General features: G+C 35.2%; 2 protein-coding genes across 4 annotated transcripts; one reads left to right on the top strand and one right to left on the bottom strand.

Moving 5' to 3' along the window:
* Window positions 1-18,604, bottom strand: LOC127835998 (uncharacterized). 3 transcript variants are annotated; one of them, XM_052362425.1, is made up of 5 exons: window positions 18,479-18,604; window positions 2,589-2,887; window positions 1,928-2,072; window positions 1,463-1,637; window positions 1-695 (listed from the first exon to the last, which is right to left on the bottom strand). In XM_052362425.1, the coding sequence occupies exons 2-5, from the start codon at window positions 2,860-2,862 to the stop codon at window positions 222-224; spliced, it is 1,068 nt and encodes a 355-aa protein (XP_052218385.1). In that variant the 5' UTR covers window positions 2,863-2,887; window positions 18,479-18,604; the 3' UTR covers window positions 1-221. The 3 variants fall into 3 exon arrangements, with proteins under 3 accessions (XP_052218385.1, XP_052218393.1, XP_052218379.1); XM_052362433.1 differs by lacking the exon at window positions 18,479-18,604 and adding an exon at window positions 10,179-10,202; XM_052362419.1 differs by lacking the exon at window positions 18,479-18,604 and adding an exon at window positions 4,468-5,184.
* Window positions 7,111-23,492, top strand: LOC127831610 (uncharacterized). The gene is made up of 2 exons (XM_052356629.1): window positions 7,111-7,259; window positions 23,112-23,492. Exon 2 carries the CDS (start codon window positions 23,142-23,144, stop codon window positions 23,490-23,492), a length of 351 nt encoding a protein of 116 aa, XP_052212589.1. The 5' UTR covers window positions 7,111-7,259; window positions 23,112-23,141.
* Window positions 23,493-23,993: the final 501 nt, after the last annotated feature.

Below are 23,993 nucleotides of genomic sequence, written 5' to 3'. Positions count from 1 at the left end.
CTCTGTTTGTCATTTTATTTTATGACATATAATAAATATTACAATAGTTTTTAGGTATGTCACTTAATCGCTTGTATTTTATGTCATGTGTTTGTCTTTTCCCGTAAAAATCATTTGGGAAAAGGGCACATGTTGTTAATTGTTTAACAGGGCATGTAGTTCTAAATTTGTCAATTCCATAAATTAAATCGAATGATTTGTTCATTAGCCATTACTCATGATTACTCATGGTAGTATATCCTGCGGCTTACATAATGAAGCGCGGTGCAAAAAATCAACCCTAAAACCGCAGCCAAAAACACATAGAACAGCGCCCGTGAACTGTGTGAAATCTTCGCCATCACCAAAACACATATCTCCAACCACAATATCCCTGTACTACATTTCACGAACAACTCCCAGACCCAGTAGCAGTTATCATCTTCCCAGATGTTGGTTTCGAATCTTTTACCCAAAATGTAATAAAACAAAACAACGGTCATCACTCCTAAAACGGCCATATTACCCATCAGCAGAATAAAAGCGGGAGTAATCCCCTTGAGGGTAAACTTAAGGGATTTCAGTAGATTTTCGAGACCGAGCACAAATCCTTGCGTCCCGTGTGTACTGATGTAAGTTTGAAATGTCGTCTGCAGAGTCGCGACCTTTTCGGGTGTTAAATATTCGGATGCCTTACTTCCTGACGACACATGTACCTGCAAACACGACACAATATGCTAACAAACCATTAATAATTAAATAGAAATATCATGTTATGTTCCGTTATAGCTTAAATCTCGGTCATCTAATACATTCATGTTATTAAAGTCAGTATGTCAGTCATGTTATTGTCCCACCAATGGTATGTGCCAGTTTTTAGCCTCTCGGTCATTTTGACACTTAAAATGTACGTTTCAATTCGTTCGAAAATTGTGCATGACTATATAGTATTCTCGTAACGGATACTTATTATAAGTTTGCTTTTGCCTTCTGATGCCTGAAATCGTTATATAATGCTTTCACAGGGTACAGGACAAAGTCTGTAAATGTCATTATAATGGAAATGTTTCCTTTATAATAATCTAAAACGACATTAAATTAAATAAAACTCATTTATCTAAAAAAAACAATTAGTGAAAGTCGGTAATACATGTATATGTATAGCGCGGGTTTTGATAATGGACGTACGTGTCACGATTAATTTTTATTTGGAAATTGTAAGTGTTCATCAGCTTAACTCAAATCATTTTATAGTGCGCATATTGCCCTCCGTCCTGAACTATAGCAAAACATACAAAACAAAAGAAAGCAACTTGATATAATTGACCTTTACAATCAAAAATGACTTTTTAAATAGATGAATCATTATTTGGCTTCATCAAAGTAGTGAATGTCATTTGATCTATCTGCCACTAAACCAATTGTATAAATGATTCGTTATGCTAACATGAATAATATAGACCCGCTTGCGTTCGGTGCGCACCTTGTGAAATTCCTTGCAATATAACACGATGACGTCATTTCCACAAGAACCGATGTCCCACAATGACCGGATGCCATCGGCAAACAGGCGCATGATCTCTTCTTGTTCCTCCTCCGTCGGTATCCGACGACTTATGTTTAAGGCTGGCTGAAGTCTCCCGCATTCGTTCTGGCATCTTAACAAAAACGTTGACAAATGGTACTTTTCAATTAATCATAGTTGATTGCGTTCGATGAATATACAAATTTGAATGAAGCTTATATACTAAACACTGTAGTGCAAAATGCATGTGAATATACACAAGCACATACACATGTGGACGTTGGCAGAAGTAAAATGGAATGGTTGTAATTTTAAAGTAAATCTTATTGTCAGTATTGAATTGTTAAACGTCATTTGTGGATCAAAAAAGTACCCTTCCAACGATACCCTTCGACTTCGACATTCGTGATGTGTGTAACCTACAGATCCGGGCTGTCCATATCCGGAATGTATATCCGGTTGATGAGGGCAACTGCCACGCGGAAAGTCTCGCGGATTCCCGCGCTATTCACGCACACGACAGACGTTCGCTTCTGGATTGTCTCCAACAGTTCATCGATTAATGGCACTGAAATACACATTTAAAGGATGATTTGTCCACATTGTATTATAAAACAATTATTTTGTTAAATCATACGCAATATAAGAACTGCGTTGAGCTCTAGAACTTCTTCCATAGTATAGAACAATCATGCTTGTATTATGTTTCATCGCGTTTGAAAGTGGTTAAATGTAAAAGTTGAACTAAAGTGCAGCTTGAAATATTGGTTAGTAATTATGCTCGCAACTAATGTTTAATTAGCTGATTAGAATGCATTACCATGCGGCTTATTATCGCAAGCATAGAACCTTATAGGCTTTATGAGACTAGATTATTTAGATAAATATCATCGTAAAACCACTACACGGCAGCGTTTGAGAATGTTTAATTTTCATTTCATATATTGTCAACAAATGTTGTTTTAAAATAATTGTTTAAAATAACATCGTATTGTCATTCAGATTTTAACTTACAGTGAACATTAAAATAAATCATGAACTATTTATCACGCGTACGCATACAGTTTCCGACAACTCAACATACCGTCAGCAACACGATCAAGTATGTGGTCGGGATCGCACAAGAAGCGTTTCTTGTCGGAGCGCGGTCGACCGCACCGGATGAGGTCCCCAAACGGACTTGGAAAGCTGCAGTGCGACCACACCCTCTCGCCACTTGCAGCGTCAAACGTGAAAGTGTATCCATTGAAAATGTACGCCAAACCCGTACATGGCGCGTAGTCACGTGAGGTGACACCGGTCACGTGTCCTACTAGTAATGACGTCACACAGAACGAAGCAAGAAATGTCAGGGTCATTTTGGCTTTTAGTTGCTTAACTGACCTGAAAATGAGATATTTTAATAACTTTTAAATTGCGTTAGCTCGTCCATTTCCAAATTTAACGGAATAAATAGTTTACGTCAGGTAAAAATTCCTGACCTTGCTATGCTCAACTACTTTTAAGACATCCATCCAGCATCGTGTTTACCGATATTTCTAATCGATTTACTTTCAAATTGCAACGTGTTTGAAGCTAAGTTTCTTTAAATGTAACACATTTAAGATAGTTGTTCGCTTTTCTTCCTTGACAAATAATTATATTTGCATCGGTACGGGCGCTCGTTTTGATAATGGACCGGTATTTAAGGAAAATTCTCTATCATGTTGAGGCCGCACAGTATAAACCAAGATATTAACGCACACGGATTGTGTGCATTTAATTAATGTTTTTATAGCTCTTCATAACTTTTGCAATATTGAACACAGCAGCTTGGTAGTTGGCATTCATGTGTATCTCATGGAGTTGCACATTTTGAAGGGTGAAAGGTCAAGGTCAAAGGTAAAAAAAAATCAAAGCGGTGCATTAGGGGGCATTGTGTTTATGACAAACACATCTCTTGTTTTTACATATCTTCCATTTTTATTAAATGTCTCGTAAAGGTACTTTTTTAATTAGCCAGGTGGACAAACGAATGCATGAATATCCTATTACCCTATTTAGCAACGTACTCGCGGGGACGGGAAATAGTAATGCTGATCATGCTTCATTTATCCAATTCAGTTCGTTTTTTTTCATATGAACATCAACTAATGGTAAATCTTACCATATATAGCAGGTGATATACGATTGGATAGAGAACAACATAAGCCTTTTAAATTACATAACCACCGTAAACGGAAGTCCTGAACTGTAGCCCTTACTAGTACAATATAGCCTTAATTTCAAATGCTCTGCCAGTTATAAGTCATATCAGTATAAAACAGAACGATTCGCATCAGCGTTATATATGGATACATAAACAATTTAGTTTCGTTATTAAGCATCGATGCCATACATCAATGGCTTACGTTATCGTAATTTAACTCAACATCGGTGTTTATTAACCGATACACACTGGTATATTAAAACTAACGTGACCTTATGGTTAGAGCGTTCGCTTGCAGATAGGTGTGACTCTGCCGTTTAACCCATTTATGCCTAGCGTCTAGAAAAAAGGCCTTGGCAAACAGCGCATCTTGCGGCGTCTCATCTGGGTCTGCGCTGTTTGCTTAAAGGAATTTTTGTATGAAATATTCTAAATATAGAAATAAATATGCTAGACATTCCTAATTTTGGAAAAAAAATGATTCGATTTAGAAGGATTGGAGAGTCCACTAGGCATAAATGAGTTATAAAAAAAACAGCAGCTAGTCAAACTGGGGGTACGGATTGCATTCTTGCAAAGCGCCCAAAATAAAAGAAATTTCGGGCATTTAAATGGTCATTCGTAAAGGTGTCTCAGACGTCAAACCTCGCTGGCCCTTAATCGAAACTGGTGACACAATAATTAAAAAACATGTCACTTCACTTTTATAAATTATTTATATAAAACAACACCTTATTTTTTAAGCATGTTCGCAACATCATTGTGAGTAACTTACCTGTGATTGACAAACACTTGTAATTCCGTACTTAAGCACGCATGACTTTACGTGAATCTTTTTGTCCACGTGCAGTTTTTAGCAACAAATATTGGTTTTGCAATTACATGTAATGTCAATATAGCCTCAACAGCGTTGTATCTAGTATGTATGATGTTTACGCAACCCTGTACGTCAAATGCATGATATTCTTTGCAGCTGTATTATTTTGTGATTGTTTTGTACGAAAATTAATATTACTGTATAATACAGCTGTAGTAAGATGCATTCCAGATGAAGAATTCATATGAAAATACGATCACTATTTCGTCACTTGAATGCGACCGTTTAAGGGCAAACTTTTGTCATTATTTTCGTTTAAGATATGCGTGTTTTGTATACAATCAAATAATTGCTTATAGTCCATCGTGACTAGATTATATCTACTGGTTATTTTATTCTTTCAGGTTTGCTTTTGTTGAGGTTTCTATATTCCAATAGTTGCTTTAATTAACCCATTTTCCTGAAGCACATTCTGTAAAACATGTATGCTTTTTATATAAAATAATACTATAATAAAATCCGAAACACTTTTGGACAACACATTAATGCACTTGTATGTTTGTTCCCAGGTGTGTAGAATAGTTGTAATGTAATTACTTTGAATCCAAACAGAACACATAAGAAACCTATAAATAGAAATGTCTGATCGATGATGTTAAATTGAAATCCATCTTTTATGTATATTGAGGTCTTATAAAGCCATTGTTCATTAAGATGACGGGAGCGAATCGTTAAAGAGGCGTATGTACGGTTTGAAAATAACTCGCCATTGCCGGAAATATGGAAATTATATTTTATTTTATTTTTTTCAGTTAACTGCGCTCAATACGTTCTCGTTAAAAGCAGGCAATTAGAAAGTTTAAATTTCAAATTTTCCTATTTAGAAAGTTTCAAAGAGTATCTTGGGTAGACGGTGCTACACTGGTACATAGTCCCTCCTTAGTATAATGTAGATTTTTTGCTGAAATCTCATCGGAAAAAGTATTCCGTCCTCTAACAAACAAGGTCGCCACGGAGCGGGACAATTGTCCTTATATAAAGCGATAAAAGCGCATTAAAATTGTGTATGCAGTGTAAACCAAATATTTTTCCAAATCTTCATGAAACCTACCCATATGTTTCTCAAGTGTGCATCATTAGAATATATACCGGGTAACACTGGTTTACTTCCGTTTAAAAGATGGCAACCTAAAGACGGATACTTTTCCTTACATGCCTTTATTAAAAATGTTTATAAAACGTGTTTACTTTTTAGAAAAGTTGTAACAAATAAACATAAAATATTGTTCATAAAACTTGTCAAAAACATTTTTTTTTCCAATGGCAGGTTGGCTCAATACAAAACCGTGACAGTTATGACAAAACACTAGGTAAACGTGTTGAGAAAGTTATTTTACACTGTAGAATTCACATGTTTAGCATTGGCCTTGAAACTTGCTCAAAACATAATGTATTTGTTAAGATTTTTAAACAACGATTTACAATATTTTTTTACGCTGAAAAATATCTGCTAAACGACGGTGTATTTTTTTGTTCAAGTTTCTCGAAACATTGTCAAAGTCGGTAAATCCCAAAAAAGCCATGATATATAACAGGGGCATTTGCACAGATTTTGGCAGATATTGACGAATGTAATCTACCAGTAAAAGCTCTGATAAAAAAAAACAAGATTAAAATTAAAGGAAGAAAAAAGTAACCCTCTACTGGGCTGGAACCATTGAACCCTGGAGTAAAAGTCTAACACTTAGACCACTCGGCCATCCGGGCTCATACAATGAGTGATGTATTTGATACTTTATATAAGCTAAGCAATCCTCGTAGTGACACACAATGGAAAGACCACAATTCCAAATTATTCAATCGTTTCGCGTTGCCACGCTTTATAATTTTCAGGTTTTTAAATCGTCAAAAGATGCATATAATGGATATTTTAGAGCATTGTAAATGATCAGTATTACTGTTTCCTCACAAATATCATAAATAAAACATAAATTTGTGAATCTGAAACATTTTTTAAAATTTTGTCAATTAACATAAACGCGAAAAGGCCCCTTTAAACTTTAATGACCGATATATCGGCCCATGAGGGCAATATTGTGTTATCGAACTGGGTTTTCATGTGTTCGTGATTAATTGCGCCGATCCGTGGTCCTATATCCATTTGATCCCTGATATTTCCTCCATGCTGGGTCACGACTTGTATTATTGAACAAATCGACGTCAAATTAACCAGATAAGCCACAATCAATGCGCATTCCTTGAATGGCTGCTTGTATTGCGGAACCCCTGAGATAATCTATATAAAATTATTTATTACAACGCAGTTAACCTACCGATCACATTCAATTTTTTATAAATGCTTCGGGTTATCACTCGCCGTTTACCTATCAACTTTTATCTTGACAATGACATCATAGAAAGTTGGAAAAAAGTATATCGACACAAACCAACCACCAAGTTGACCGGGGGTCATGCCGCGTGGTTTGATGGGAGGGGGGGTGTTCAATTCCAACTTTATTGTAATACCTTGAATGTATGCTTATCACTAGAAATAACAACACGAGAGCTCAACTTGAGTAGTTAAATAGACACTGATCAGAACGATAAAGAACTGTTCACCGACCGTTACACTCTTTCGAAGAAAAAATGTTTCGACAGCATACATAATATGGCAAATCTTTTTGTAAAATTGAAATTAGAACTTAGTTTTACAACGCTGCTCGGGACTACTTTTTGAGTTATTTTACGTGGTAAGCACAATAATTCAAATGAGTTCTATAAATGTATAGCAAACTGTATCTTCTAACATATATTATATATCTTGTTCTGGAACTGAATGTTGACAATTAACGTTTCTAAACTATTACAGCAAAAAGAAAGGTTTAATGTGTGTTGTTGGTATTTACTTCAACGTACACTAACATGAAATATTATGTTTTTAACATTACTTTGTTATCGGTTTTCAAATACAGTTTCTTCACACACATTATCACAAATTTACATCTCATTGTTTTTTGTTTTGGTTTTGAAATGAACAATCTAACCAAGACTACTGTCAGCGATAACCTTACCTGTTAGTAGCGCATTACGCTTTCTATGCGTAAACTCTCAGTACGGATCTTGAAGGCTTATAGACAATCCCAGAAATCGATTACTCCCGGATTACCGCCCTTACCGCCGCCATCAAGATACTGAAGGTACTGAAGAACAATGCAGGGACCTATATGTTTGTATAGGTCCCTGAACAATAAAACGAAGTGACGCAAATTTATTAAATATATTTTAAGATTTAGATGGTTTCTGTTGTCGATACAATTATTATATAACAGTTCGTATTTTTCAAATAAGCATTTTATCAGGTCCATCTGCATTGTTTAAGAGTCATAAAACCAGAAACGAAGATCTTCGACTCTGATAAAAATCAGCATGAATTAGGCCTTTATTGTCATTTGACATATTATTAGAAGGCGACGCATGGTATCTTTTCTAAACAGCATCTACACCTGTGGAGTATATGGTGTCACAGACATACCAATTAACACTTTTAAATGTAAAGTTTTAATCCACCATTCGGACATCGTCTCCCACTGAGGGAATGCTTTCGTTCCTCAATCGCAGATGGTGTTTCTTTTACCATGTATTAATATAATTAAATTGACAACCCGTAATTACCGAAGAAAAACATCACTACGTTCGTGTTTAAATAGTTTATTTTAAATCTTAACTGTATAGTGAACATTTAAGAAAGAAATTTATACTTTGACGAAATGCAGGGAACATTATTGGGACTATTTAGGTTTACGTATGACTACATAAGTGTCATGTTGAGCATATTATGGTAATTTAGATTGTATTAAGAAATTAAGTTAAGCAAGCAAACAATTACGTAAATATTTAGAACAAGACAAACACAGTTTTTTTTCAGGCTTCAGACTTTGATTCTAACATTAGAATGGTATTTAAATGATACAATAAAATAAGGTTATAAGCAAAAGCAGATATTCACTTTTCAATTAAAAAACCTGTCATGTTTTGACATTCTACATATTTTCGCTAATGAATATCCCCTGAACAAGTGCATTTAAAATGATTTTTAAATAAAATATATTAATAAAAAAAAACACAGTTTTAGACTAAACCATATACTTTTAAATAAGAAAAGTCTGCCACTAGATGAAATCGTACAGAGTTTCGCTTATATATTTTTCCCGACCAATTTTAGTTAAAATCACCAATTTTATTTCGGCTAGAGCTTTTTAATTACCTTAAAAATTATACTTTAATAAGAAATATTATTAAAAAATTAATACATCTTAAGAAAAACAAAAATATGTACTATTCAATAAAACAAGTCTGTCTCGGTATTGAATCATATACATTTTTAATGTGTATATCTGGAACTATAAACCTTTTTTTATAAAGAAATAATTATGTTTTAATCAAAGACAGATATCTGATAGAAATTGTATATCTCGGTCATAAATCTTAAAAAATTTCGCTAATTAATTTCTCCGGAATTATTAATTTTAAAAATCACAAAGTTTACTTCAGACTTTATTTGCGGAAATAACCTTTCTAATTATCTTCGAATAATAAAATTCAATAAAGAATTGTGTTTAAGCAAAAGGCATAAACTGAAAGGATTTCTTTTAAAATATTACAGCAAATTCGGCCTTAAACATTACGTGAAGAATTTGACAGATAACAGCGTTCTACATGTAACCCATGTAGAACGCTGTGATCTATGGAGCACCAAAGGGGTCGAAACTTTAACTTCTGCTGCAAATTACTGCTCGAGCAGCATATTTGATGCTCGAGCAGTATTTAGATGCTGCTCGACCAGGAAAATCCATGCCTGAGCAGCATATTTTTCTGCTGCAGCAGAAAAATCCTGCTCGACCAGCATTTATTTTTAAAATAAGCCCTTGAACCTGTCAGCCAATCAAATTTGAGCTTACAAACGGACGACATAAGTTACCTCTATGGAAACGAATAATAACTTTAGAAAAACTGCAACAAAATCATAAACTGTGTTTTAATCAATAATAATAATTAAATTCTCATCCTTTTTTCGTAGTTGTTCATAAAATAATAATTAAGCTTTAAAATCTGTTAGTCATGTAGGAACATTCAAATTTGGTTGATACATTGCTTCAACGTTACATGAATTATGCCTATGTGTCATCTGATTCTGATTGGCTGATGCCAATTGAATTTAAATGCTGCTCGAGCAGCATTTTTTCTGCTGCAGCAGAAGTTAAAGTTTCGACCCTTTGGTGTGCCATAGTGATCTGTTAAATTCTTCAGTACCAAGCTGGCGGCGGGGTCACGTGATAGCCAATATGGCGGCGGTCAATTTATCGATTCTGGGATTGTCTTGTATTAGGAACAAGGGCAGACTTTCAACAGATCAATGATAATTTATTCACGTTTTATAAGAACATTAATAAATCTTAATTACTGAATTGTGTCCACACGTTGGTGTCAGCCATAATTGGTGTTGAACTCTAAAGTACGTTACTATTGGAAAACCTTTTACTGTAAACCAGACTTTGTTATTGAACATCGCGTATATTGTTCTAAATTTGTTGTTTCAAATCTTGAAATAAAAGTGGTTCATGACCATTTTAATCATTTCCCATTTTAATCCTTCGTCTTATCTTCCTAACCATCACCATAATAAGTCTCATAATATCACCATCATCTTCACCTCAAAAACAACATAAAAACACCATCCACACCATCATGTTCTTTTTTCATAATCATAAAAAACAGCAGCTTCCTACCATCACCGCCATATTTTTTATCGTCTCCGTCATCAAGATTGTGATATCATTTAAATCTAAACCGTTATCATATTATTATCATATCACGATTACACACATATCATACGCGATGTATACATCATCATAATGAGAGTATTAATAATACTTTTCAAATCAATAAATCAGTAAACAGACATGAGTTTCTTTGATATTCGTATATAAATAAGATCGATGATTGCAATATTAATACTCTGGTGATGAGAACACGTTTCAGATTATACTAGGCTGACGTTGGTTATGTCATTGATGACGGTAAATATACGAGGATTGTGGCAGCATGTTCAAGCTATTTACCACAGTTTTAAATAAACGTATAAGAAATTTCTGAACGGACAATAATGATATTTCGGATACACAATTCGGATTTCGTAAAGGGCGTTCAACAGCAGACCCGTTTTTAGCTCAACTGAGCGATAGCTCGAGGTGAGCTATTGTGATCACTCAGCGTCCGTCCGTCCGTCCGTCCGTAAACAATTTGTAAACATCTTCTTCTACTAAACCATTGAGCCAATTTCAACTAAATTTCATGTGGAGCATCCCTGGGTCATGGGACAAAAGAATTGTTAAAAAAAAAATTGATCGCATAACCAAGATGGCCGCCATGACCATATATGGTAAAAACCTTAAAAAATCTTCTTGTCAGAAACCGCTCATCAGATTTTCAAAAAATTTCACAGGGATGACCTTTGAGGGCTCCCCTTAAAAAGTTGTTCAAAGAAATTTGATTCGTCAAAAAACATGGCCGCAGGAGCTCGTTGAACTTTGCATGTTTATTCGTTTTTGCCTATTTTGTGAAAACTTTCAAAAATCTTCCACATTTTTTGTCCGATCCTTTCCAAATTTGCACAGTGTCTTTATTTCAATGAGGACACGAACCCAACAGTCCAAATTTTTCATCCAATTCTTTCCAAACTTGTAAGGATTTAGCATGGTTCAAACAAGGGAAACAACTACGGTTTATGCATGTTCTTTTTATTACAGATTTGCCTCCCTTTAATTCATTCAAAATCTCATTTTACAGCAGAGATTCCAAATCTGATCTGTAAATGAGCCCCATATTTACTGCTGGTGCTATGTTACCTTTTCCCATTTGATCATTCTTAAGTATTCGTCTTGTAATGCTGCTACTGCTACTGCTACTGCTACTGCTACTGCTACTGCTACTGCTACTACTACTACTACTACTACTACTACTACTACTACTACTACTACTACTACTACTACTTCTACTACTACTACTACTACTACTTCTACTACTACTACCACTACTACTACTACTACTACTACTACTACTACTACTACTACTACTACTACTACTACTACTACTACTACTACTACTACTAGTACTACTACTACTAGTACTACTACCACCACAACCACCACCACCACCACCACCACCACGTCTACTATTACTACTTCTACTACTACTGCCACTACTACTACTACTTTTACCACTACTACTACTACTACTACTACTACTACCACTACTACTACTACTACTACTACTACTGCTACTACTACTACTACTTCTACTACTACTTCTACTTCTACTACTACTACTACTACTACTACTACTACTACTACTACAACTACTATTACTACTACTACTACTACTACTACTACTACTACTACTACTACTACTACTACTACTACTACTACTACTACTACTACTACTACACCACCACCACCACCACCACCACCACCACCATTCACAGTGACAAAGAACGTATTCACACAATGGCTGCTACTACAACTTATAGCCCATATAGGGGGGCATGCATGTTTTACAAACAGCCCTTGTTTCTATGGGATTTTAACCACAACTGTTCATGTTTATCTCCGACACATATTTTTAGGTCACCTGTCATGAAGTGACACGGTGAGCTTATGTGATCGTGTGATGTCCGGCGTCCGTTGTGCGTGCCTGCGTGTGTCTGTGCGTCCGTCCGTCAACAATTTGTTTGTGTAGACAGTAGAGGTCACAGTTTGCATCCAATCTTGATGAAATTTGGTCAAAATGTTTATCTTGATGAAATCCGGTTTGGGATTGTATTTGGGTCATCTGGGGTCAAAAACAAGGTCACTAGGTTAAATAATAGAACAACCTTCTGTAGACAATAGAGGTCACAGTTTTTATCCAATCTTTATTAAATTTGGTCAGAATGTTTATCTTGATGAAATCTGGGTTGGGATTTTATTTGGGTCATCTGGGGTCAAAAACTAGGTCACTAGGTCAAATAATAGAAAAACCTTGTGTAGACATTAGAGATCACAGTTTTCATCCAACCTTTATGAAATTTGGTCAGAATTCTTGATGAAATCTGGGTGTGATTGTATTTGGGTCATCTGGGGTAAAAATCTAGTTCAAATAAATAGAAAAACCTTGTGTTGACAATAGAGGTCACAGTTTTCATCCAATATTTATGAACTGTGGTCAGAATGTTTATCTTGATGAAATCTGGATTGGGATTGTATTTGGGTCATCTAGAGTCAGGAACTAGGTCACTAGGTCAAATCATAGAAAAACATTGTGTAGACAATAGAGGTCATAGTTTTCATCTGATCTTAATGAGTCAGGTGAGCGATTCAGGGCCATCATGGCCCTCTTGTTTATTTTACATTCTCTTGTCCAAAAATACCTAAATAAAAAATGAGGCTCTACGAAATGAAAATGGACACGATGAAATGCTTTGATTCCATTTATAGAAATGCACTTTGTTAAAAATGTTTAATACTGGTATCGATTAAAAATACTACTTTGAATTGTAAGAGACATGTACCAAAAAGTTAATCTTGTATTAATGTATGCTGTTCTTATGCTGAATATTTCAATTACGCTGTTTGGTTAACTACATGGAGAGGTAACTTCACCTCTATTGTTTTCATTATTTGTTGAATATTTAGAGCTTTATTTGCAGTACAATATTGATGCAGGCTAAAGTATTGATTATTTTATTGTGATTTTGTTGTTGTTTGCTGATGGTATGGCTATTATAATGGAAGGGAAAGATCGCCAATATTATTCATCCCCAGAAATGTTGCACGTGTTGAGTATTAAGCTGATATGTTTTATCTTGCAATTATATATTATACAGACATGTCAAAAAATATCCGTTCAAATAAGCAATGTTCGATATTTTATCATTATGTTTCAATTTTCAACAATGTTAATTTTTAAGGTGGAGACATCTCAAATGTTCATCTTGTTCATTGTCCAATTAAAACTGTTCAATGAATAAAAACTTAAATGTTCAAAATGTAAAATATACATTTACTTGTATTTTTAAATCGCACACACAACGCACAGGTGGTTAGCGTGTGGCTATGATATTAATTAGTGAAAACATCATTTTGAATGATAAATAATCATATTATAACGAAAAATTAACTTTTCTGAAAAAAAAAAATTCACTATCAAATATATATATAACAAGGTATGCAACTCAAAATCACCCCAAAACGGGGTGCATCGCTTTGAACAGCCATATCTTCATCAATTGTGCAGCGATTTTCACGATCTCGGTCTTATTCAACGCAGAAATGAATTTCCTTTCTGGAAATGTATATGTCTTGCAATATTTTTACAAATGCTGGGTCAACTTTTAAGAAATAACACGATACACAACACGCATGACCCAGTTGACAGTGATCATGTATTCTTTATGAATGAAATCTCCAGTTGTAAAGACACACCTCCGCATTGGACCAATGAAATCACTCGTATGTTTAAAATGTCAGTTAGTTGAAATGTATGTAAACAAAGGTTTCAAACGGCGCTGGACAGTTAGTCTTGATGCAGAATGTAACGACAAGAACGGTAATAATGTTTTTTCATACGTTTTATTGAATTATGGTATCGAACTACATGAACTTTGTAGGGAAGTTGCCCTTTACTCCGTGAAGATTTCAGTCTTAAAGAATACATGATCACTGTCAACTGGGTCATGCGTGTTGTGTATCGTGTTATTTCTTAAAAGTTGACCCAGCATTTGTAAAAATATTGCAAGACATATACATTTCCAGAAAGGAAATTAATTTCTGCGTTGAATAAGACCGAGATCGTGAAAATCGCTGCACAATTGATGAAGATATGGCTGTTCAAAGCGATGCACCCCGTTTTGGGGTGATTTTGAGTTGCATACCTTGTTATATATATATTTGATAGTGAAATTTTTTTTTTCAGAAAAGTTAATTTTTCGTTATAATATGATTATTTATCATTCAAAATGATGTTTTCACTAATTAATATCATAGCCACACGCTTACCACCTGTGACACAACGCATTAAACTTACAAATGTGCAACAATAACTTTAACGAACTGCCAATATCCACTGTTAGCATGTTAACATGTCTAGATTGGTCAACGCGTATCTTTACACATTGCAATGTTACAAGTTTACATCTGCACAGTTGACAGATGTGAAGTCGGTTTAACAACAATCTATATGCGGTGAATAATATTGACGGTCTTTCCGTTCATATAACGCGGTGGACGCGTCAAAATTATTTTTCGTCTTAGCCAGGAACCAATGCCTCGCTTACGGACCGGGAACCATCGTAAATGTAAAATTCTTCTGGTGCACAGGTGCTGGGCGCAAAGCCAAATCATTTTAACACTATCAATATCTCATAATAAAACATTTTTCATCATTTTGTCCAAACATTTTTTTCTGATATTATATTTATTCCTACATCAACATTTTTAAGCCATTAAGTTCCTAAATAATTGTAAATCACCTAATGTTGTGTACGCGGTCAACTGTCGTCGCTGTCGCAGGTACGTGTATGTGGGAGGGACCGGCGGAACTCTGTACCAGCGACATTTGTTGATTCCGTCGCGTATTCGCACACAGCACTGTGAACCGGTAGCTGAACATTTCTGTACAGACGGACACTCCATGGATGATTTCCAAATAATGGGACTCGAAAAACTCAGCGGGTCGGACGAGAACCGCAATACCATGGAGCAATTGTGTAAGGCATCAACGTACAGAAGTAATCATCATGAATGGGCGCGAAAACAACGCTGACGCCGGAAATGCACAACGTCATATCCGTACAAAATAAAACATCTAGAAATAAAAAATGGTCGCTGATAAAGACCGTTAGGTTGAAAGCTTCGGAATAAAATGAATACAACGTTTTTGTTTAAATAATACAAGGCTTATAGAGACTCTGTTATATATATATATATATCTTTTTTTTTTCAAAATGATGAAAAATGTTGTTTTATGACATATTGATAGTGTTTTAGTGACTTGTCCAGGCACCCAACACCTGTGGCTACTACTAATGACAATTTGTACCCTAACACCGGTTGACTTGAAAATGCGTTGTAAAATGTTGAATTGTGATATGTCAACTTGTAATCTGTACAATTGTATAGTATACACTTGCAGATGCTGACTTGTAGCAGATTACTAAAATCGATCGTACAACTTAAGGAAATATTCTACATGCTTATGTAGTTTGTCATCAACTTACTTTCAGATGGATCAATTCTCTTTTATTTATTATTATGACTACACTATAAGGTATATGAAGATGTAGTCTTTATAAATGCATTATCTTCATTTTCAGATCTGTAGTTTAAGAAGTTACATGTTTGTGTTTAAACATTTAAACATTTTGTAGAATCGGAACATGCAAGATTGTACACTTTACAATTGTACAAAACAGATATTAAAATGTTGCATTTGAAAAATTCTCTGTTAAACAAATGAGCTGAATTTTTAACACGTGCAACATTTCTGGTGATGAATAATATTGGCGGTCTTTCCCTTCCATATATTATAGGTAAAACTCATGCGGAATCTCAGAGACATTTAGATCTTTTGTATTCATATTGTTGTACGTGGGATCTAACTGTAACTATAACGAAAAGGAAAATAATGGTTTTTCGAAAACGTTTGGCGCTATGAGCAAACGAAAAATGGACCTATAACAGCCACCAATTGAAAGTGTTGATGATTTTGAATACATGCGGATCGTAAATGAAATCGTAAGTCAATGATTTAAGATTAGATCCGCTAAGATAAGATCTGTTGATAAAACGGCCTCCTGCTGGTCCAAAACCTGTTTAGTCTGGCCATCGCTACCGTCGCCATGGCAATTCTTATTCGAACCTCAGCCGTACTGGTACCATCCTTAGACGGGGTTGCGCCCGAGTACTTGCATCTGGTCACTTTTTCTAGATTCTCGGGGTTCATGGTGATGTTTGTGCTGGTGTTGCTCGTGCTGTTCACCATGATCTTCGACTTCTCCGTGCTGACCTGCAACTTGCATGCTCTTGCTTTTTCATAGAGTCTGTTGGTGATCTCTTGAAGTTTCCTGAGAAGGTGCCACTAAGTTAAACAGTATTGGAGGTCAATGCCATCAGCGACTCTCAAGTTGGAGATGGGTCTTCCGCCGATGGAGATATGGTTTGGTGGTCATGGAGTCACATGCATTATCTTCTCAATAAAAAAGTTGAGCAGGATTGGATAGAGTATACATCCCTGACGGACGCCTACTGATGTCATGAAGAAGTCCAAGGAAGTGCTGACAATTAAAAAAACAACCTTCTTCCCGCTCCTATCGCGCTGCGTCGCCTGTATGGTCCTTTTAGACGTCACAAGCCGTCGACCTGAACCCCAGAACGGCTTCCTTAGCACGTTGAGATTACTGAGTATCGCCGTTCTGTGACACTTGCATTATCTTCAATCCCCTCGAAATCCTGGTCTGCAAGTCTGCCCAATGTGAGCCCCGTCCGATTATCACGATTTTTCTGAATTAACAGCGTTTAACTTATCATTATGAACCAATAATGAGATGGAATTATATGCATATTAAAATTTTACTTCCCTTGGCATTCGCCACTGCGTAGGAGATTGCTCGTTGATTTTCATTGATAACATTCTCCTAGCAGAGTTGTCGTTCGTGTTGATAAAGGTAAATATTAATAGAACAGCATATCCTGGGAAAACAGATTCAATAAGTGTGTCAGAACGTTAATTTCAAATTAGTAATTTTACATCCCTTTTATTTTATGGAGCAATGAAACAACTATATATTTTCTCTATTTTGTTTGATATTTGTTCTCGATTTATTAAATAAATTGCGAATAAAAACATGTAAAATTAACTTTTTACGTGATCACAAAACTAAAGAATGCGAACGATTTCTAACCTGCAAATTGTAAACGCTGCACTGCTATGATATATATAGATAAAACAACATTTCATTGATTAATTGTCCGTCCCGCTAGCGCAGTGGTAAGGACGTTCGCTTTTTCACCTTTACGACACCGGTTCGATTTCCGCTCCCGGCGCAATGTTATAGTTTGTATGTTTTGTGGTCACCATTCCTGACAGTTGTTTTTTTTTTCCGGAAAATCACATCCCCCCCCCCCGCAGCATTTGACCATATAAAAAATTAAAAATTATTTCATTACAAAACAAATAGCTGGAAATTGCAGCTATCATTCAAAATTCGTCCCAACTGTCGTCAATCTAATCTTATTAGCTAGGAGTGCTGGACACACTCCGGGTCCCTACATTATGCAGCCTCAGCGCGGAGGTAATTCATTACCTTGGAAAAACACAAATACACACACTGGGTGCAGCCTAGGAGCGTATAGACTCAAACAAGGCAACAAACTCAAGTGCGGGCACAATCATTTAAAAATTTTCGTACCAAATTGTTTTTCGTACCCAAAATTTTCGTACCCAAATTTTTTATCGTACCCAAATGTTCGTATCAACATACACAATTGTGGTGATATAGATAAACTTAAATTGATGTTTTATATTCATCCTCTTCAAAAGCATCGTCACACCAGTACTGCCAGTACTTTGATTTTTTATTGGGACTGTCGATCAACGGTCCAATTCTGGATGTCTTTGATACTGCCCCCCCCCCTACATGTTGTGTGGTAAGAAATATTCAAATCGACATTTTACTTTTTGTTCTATATGAGTACCGACGGCAGAACGTGTATGTCAGTCTGATCACCGTGTATTATGTAAGGATATACACGTTAGAAGAGTGTCAAGCATCATCAGTTGAATTCAAAAAGTTGATTGTGACCACCAGACATTCGACACCAAAGAGCTACAATGACTATACATTTCTTAGATATAAAACATTTATCAATAATTATACAATTGTTATCTCGCAGCTCATTAAACGCTGATGGTTGAAGCATCGTATTACTAACGCCAGGTTCGCTTTGTTGCGAATTATTTTCAATTGTGTCTTTTATCAACAACTCCAGTAGATGCTGACTATTCTATAATGTTAAACATGTTCTGGACTAAATTGTATGTATGCTTAATGGCTATTGCCGATTTAATCAAAATATAAAAAAAACATGTTAAAATTATTTATTTAGCAGTTTCGATGTAACACAACAACCTTTACATAAATTAAAACAAAAATAAAAACTGATACAACTTTGTATAAGGATAAAATATATTTTAGGAAAAGCGTAAATGAAATATTGAGCACTCGAAATGTATGGTCTTGGTTAGTTTAAAGCTTTTTTACAATTATTTGATATATTTTATGTGTTCATTTTTAAAGGAGTCATGGCTAACATATTCCAAATCTTGTTCGTGTATGTTACTGCATTACTTGTATGTTGTTTGATATGAATGTCTTGACGCTTTTTCCGGTGGAATCGTTTTTTGCACGTCCACATGAACAGCGTTCATGTTGTTTATTGTTTAACATGACCTTTATTGCTAAATATTTCATTCCAATAAATTAAATCGAATGATATGTTCATCAACCATTTCTTGAATGTTTAATATTGTATTCTACAGCTGGTATTCTCAAGCGAGGTGCACCAAAATCTAACTCATAATAATGCAGCCAACAAATCACAGAGACACAATTTACTAGACCTAACATATCGGTATTGTGTTTAACCTCGTTCTTCATCGTATAAATCATTGAATGCTAGCATTCGTTGTCGGCATTCCGTATTTTTTAAAGATTAAAAAGTATTTCCCGATTACATTATGATAGAGTGTACCAACATAATGAATTAAGATTAAGGTTTAGTTCTCGTATTTGTAATTGCCTCTTGAATAAATCAAAGCGCTGGAGGCACTGAATATATATATATATATATATATATATATATATATATATATATATATATATATATATATATGGGCAGAATCGTATGAAAATGTTTTTTTATTGAGGATATCACTGAAAATCCGGTTTAAATTGGTTGAAAACAAACAATAAAGCGATTTTTAATTTGGGGTCGAATACGGTAAATTACGAAAACGACCAAATTAATATTCATGATTCGATACGTTAATTCAAACCTAAACAAAAAAAACTGTTGATACGGGCGAATTTAGCGGAGAGACGGTAAGAACAAATGCAAATACATCTGTTACAGACGGAAACAGTTGCAACGCTACGTTTTTTTCTGAATCTATATACAGTGACCCCGCGTTTATCCGGATATCGATAGTTTCGGATCCGGACCCTTACCGAAAAACAGGCCTCCTGCAAACTGTTCTTTTTCAGTTTGCAGCAAAGATGCAGCAAAGTTGCCGCAAACATGCTTTCTTGCAAATTTTTACCATGCAAATGAGCTTTGCGGCAACTTTGCCACAAACTTCATTTGCATATGGGTTTGCAGCAACTTACATGTAAAAAGTTTGCTGCAAATTTTCCGCAAAGTTCTTGCCATGTTCCTGCAAACTTCATTTGCATATGGGAGTTTGCGGTAACTTTGCTGCAAAGTTCTTGTAAAATTGCTGCAGAGTTGCCGCAAAATTCTTGCAAAGTTCTCGCAAACTTCATTTGCATACGGGACTTTGCGGTAATTTTGCCGCAAAGTTCTTGCAAAGTTGCCGCAAAGTTCTTGCAAAGTTGCCGCAAAGTTCTTGCAAAGTTATCACATGGTAAATGTTCTGTAAATGAAATTGCAAGCATACAAATATATAGCTTTATTTTGTAAATGTTAGAAATGTCATATGAATGCTTCACCAATCATAAAACTAAAACAGAAAAGTTTTATGTTTGATTGACTATTGTATAATTTTGATTACGTTACAAACTATATTATATTAAGTTTTTGCTTTACACCTTTTAAGCGATAGCAATACCTTTCTTATATATGTTAGTGAAAAAAAGGCTTAACATTTCGTGGCAGAGTAGTTTTTCATAAATAAATCTAAGTATTGGTTACATTGCCATTTCATTTGGTCACTGATTAAGCAATTTATTGTTACAACTATGCTGGTTCTGTAAGATAGAGATACATTTGACTGACTTGATATGTCTTTTATGTGACCTACCGCATTATTTATTTTAAATGTAAATCACCCACCAAAACAGGTATTTGAAACTGCTAAACAATATCATTAAATTAAACTTAACAGTATAAGAAAAACAATACAAACCTGTTTAACAGTTCAAAGCATTTCCAAAAGGGCAACTTCATAACTCACTGAATTTCTCCTTTAGACTTGTTGACACACAAAATTTTGATTTCCACATTCTACTTAATTGTTTAAGCATGTTCATCAAAGTCAGTATTTCAGGATATTGTTAAAACTTAAACTTTAAAAAGTCCAAACATCGCTTTCAAACTACATTTCAAACCAGTAACAGGTCCTGCGTGGATCTATGCATGTTTGAACATTCAAATTTGGCTCACAATCTGCAATTAACCAATCAGAAGAGATCCCTTACATAAACAGAATGTTTGCTGCAACTTTGCGGCAACTTTGCTGCAACTTTGCGACAAACTTTTTTGTTTGCGGGAAGATTTGCAAGAAAAAAAAGTGCAGCTATTGTCTTCAATCTGCCATCTGAGTCAGCGTGAATTGTTAAGATTCTTGGCTAAAGAGGAAACTTGTAAATCTGGGATAACGATAGAGAATTGTAGTATTATATACTAGTATATTATTTACTGTTACAATTTGAAATATACGGTGGCACGTGTGAGGTCAAAATTTAGATAAATTTAAGTTTTTCTTTAAGTCAATTTCGTATTAAAAACTTTTCTAGATATCCATTTCAAACTTGGACCCAGGACATCTGTCCACTCCATAGTGGCAAGGTTGGTAACCCTGTGACCTGTATTCATAAAGTTATCTACTCTTGTTTTGAATTAGTACATAACTATAATGGCCATTTTCAACTTAGATGGATTCTCAAAAACTATCAAATCTTTCAACTAGAAACTTTATGCACATTATAATTCGATGACCTATATACTTATATTGACTTGAGGCGACAACTCTGTCAAGAATTTGTAAGAGTTATTCCCCTTTTTTTACTAAAAAAATTGTATTCGTCAAGCACCTGAAGTCGAACGTCCAGCATCCTTTGTAAGTGCTTTTGTCGTCTGAAGAATAACTCCAAAATAAGGAAGGGATTCTAGTGAATTAATTTTTGTAAATACATTTTCATACAAATGGAAATTAAAAAGATTGCACTTTTAAATAAACATATTTAACCATACAATTAATGTTTTTATATTATTTCCCTATTTAACTTTACGTACTATTCAAAGAATAAGGAGAGCTATCATACTAATCACCAGAGCTTCTGCATTCTTGTCTTAATGCTACTTTGAAATATTATTTAGTCCATCGACATATTTTATTGTTTGTAATGTTGCGCAGTTGTTTACAATCATGACCTCACATTTAAATCAGGCAAGAGTAGACATCTCTCTGCTCTCTGATGCATTTTGTTGAAAGTATGCCCATTTTGACTAAGAAAACTACTGTTACTATAGTAAGCCAATGTTAAGAGTGTTTACAACAGTAATATTGATAGGATCAAACTCAGTTTATATTCTTATATTGACATTTAGGGCATTAACATTTGTCATAAAATCCGGAGTTTCTGGCAAAGTTCCTGCAACATCAATATTGTATCAAAGTTTCTTGCAAATTTCCTGCAATGTCAATATTTTTAATAAAAGTTTCTTGCAAAGTTCCTGCAACACTAATATTTTTAAAAGTTTCTTGCTAGGTTACGCATGCGCAATTAATTTCCTTTTATATTACATATAAAATAGTTGAAGTTGGATATCAATTTTTACCATGATCAAGCAATGACCCACTATATCATCATACATCAGTGGAAAGATAAATGCATAATCATTTGAAAAAATGATGTCATTAAATTATATACGTTGTAACTCAAAATATAAACCTTAGAATAGGCACACCGGTTTTGACAGCTGTGCAGGCGACCATTTTGGGCTCAAATAGTATGACCTACTTTCAAAGCCGGGAACCATCAACAGAAAAAGTAGAGCACAAACATGGCTTTTTTTTCTTAATGCTTACAAATATACCTGCAATTTGATACCAAAACCAACCATTTGCAATGTATTTTACAAATGCACTGAACAATATGTGCTAAGTATCAAGTTGACTGCCCTTCCGGTTTGGGGTTATGTGACCTGTAATTGTATACTGTTCAAAATGAGTATTCCTAATCAGCCTCGAAATTTTGCTTTTTCTAAGTGTACATTCAGGAAGAAAAAGCCAGAACAGCGTTCATTCCAATCTAGTTGGTTTGATTCGTTAATATGGCTCCACTACGATGAGGTATGTATATTAGTATTAAATTTTAATTTGCGACCGTTCTGACCTTTTATGAACCTAACGTCGATCTAAATACAAACGAAATTTAGAAGAAAAAACAACACGACATACAAATACTCGTATTGTTGCTTATTTTTTTTAATTATTATCATGAATATTGTACACAAAATTTATTACATAAAAAATGTTATTCTTTTCAGAGCCGGGACCTTGCGTTCTGCCATCTCTGCATGGCGGCCAACAAGACGGGCAAGATCGGTAACACGAAGGTGGACGGCAGCTTCATCAGTGACGGCTTCTCCAAATGGAAACAGGGCCCCGTGAAGTTCTGGAAGCACGACGGCAGCGAGTGCCACAAGGCGGCGGTCGAGCGACTGGTGACGCTTCCCGCCACTTTGCGTGACGTGGGAGAGACGCTGTCAGCGGGACACGCTAAGGAGAAGCTCGACAACCGGAAGCAGCTGCTGCAAATCCTACGCAGCATACGGTTTCTCACCCGCCAAGGCATCGCGCTACGTGGGCATGACGACGATGAGGGAAATTTCATGAAGCTGCTACAGCACCACGGTTGTGTGTTGTGAATGTAATGTTAATGTTATTATTTCTCATATCACTTGTTAAACTCCATCATTAAAATACATACACATTTACTTTATTTTATGTTTTAATTAACATGCGTTTTTGGAAAGAAAAAATAACTGTTGAGATTTCTGGGTCGTCGTCGGCGGCATTGGACAAACTGATTTCATGACAAACTGAGAGTGAGACAAAAATCGACCATTTAAATCAACATGAAAGTTCACCCAAAACTCACCATATTAATTGTAATCGTAAAAATTTTACGGAACCACTAGAGAGGACAACCCTCTAAAACGAACCCCATGTTCCCAGTACAGAAACTGGACCGCCTCCCCAATGTTTGGAGGTTATCTACGCCCCTGCAAACATTCGCAACAATGCGGAATTCATTAAAGACAGTTTGTTCGTGTAAAACATTTTACGTAGGAAATAGTTGTTTGTCGTTTGAAATCCAGGTCCCAAAGAGTGCTTTAACGGAAGTTAGTTCCTATCAGAGGGTTTAA

The sequence above is a fragment of the Dreissena polymorpha genome, chromosome 1, assembly GCF_020536995.1.
Source record: "Dreissena polymorpha isolate Duluth1 chromosome 1, UMN_Dpol_1.0, whole genome shotgun sequence".
NCBI classification, from domain to species: domain Eukaryota; kingdom Metazoa; phylum Mollusca; class Bivalvia; order Myida; family Dreissenidae; genus Dreissena; species Dreissena polymorpha.
The sequence above is the reverse complement of the archived record's forward strand: the minus strand, read 5'-3'. Positions and strand labels throughout refer to the sequence as shown.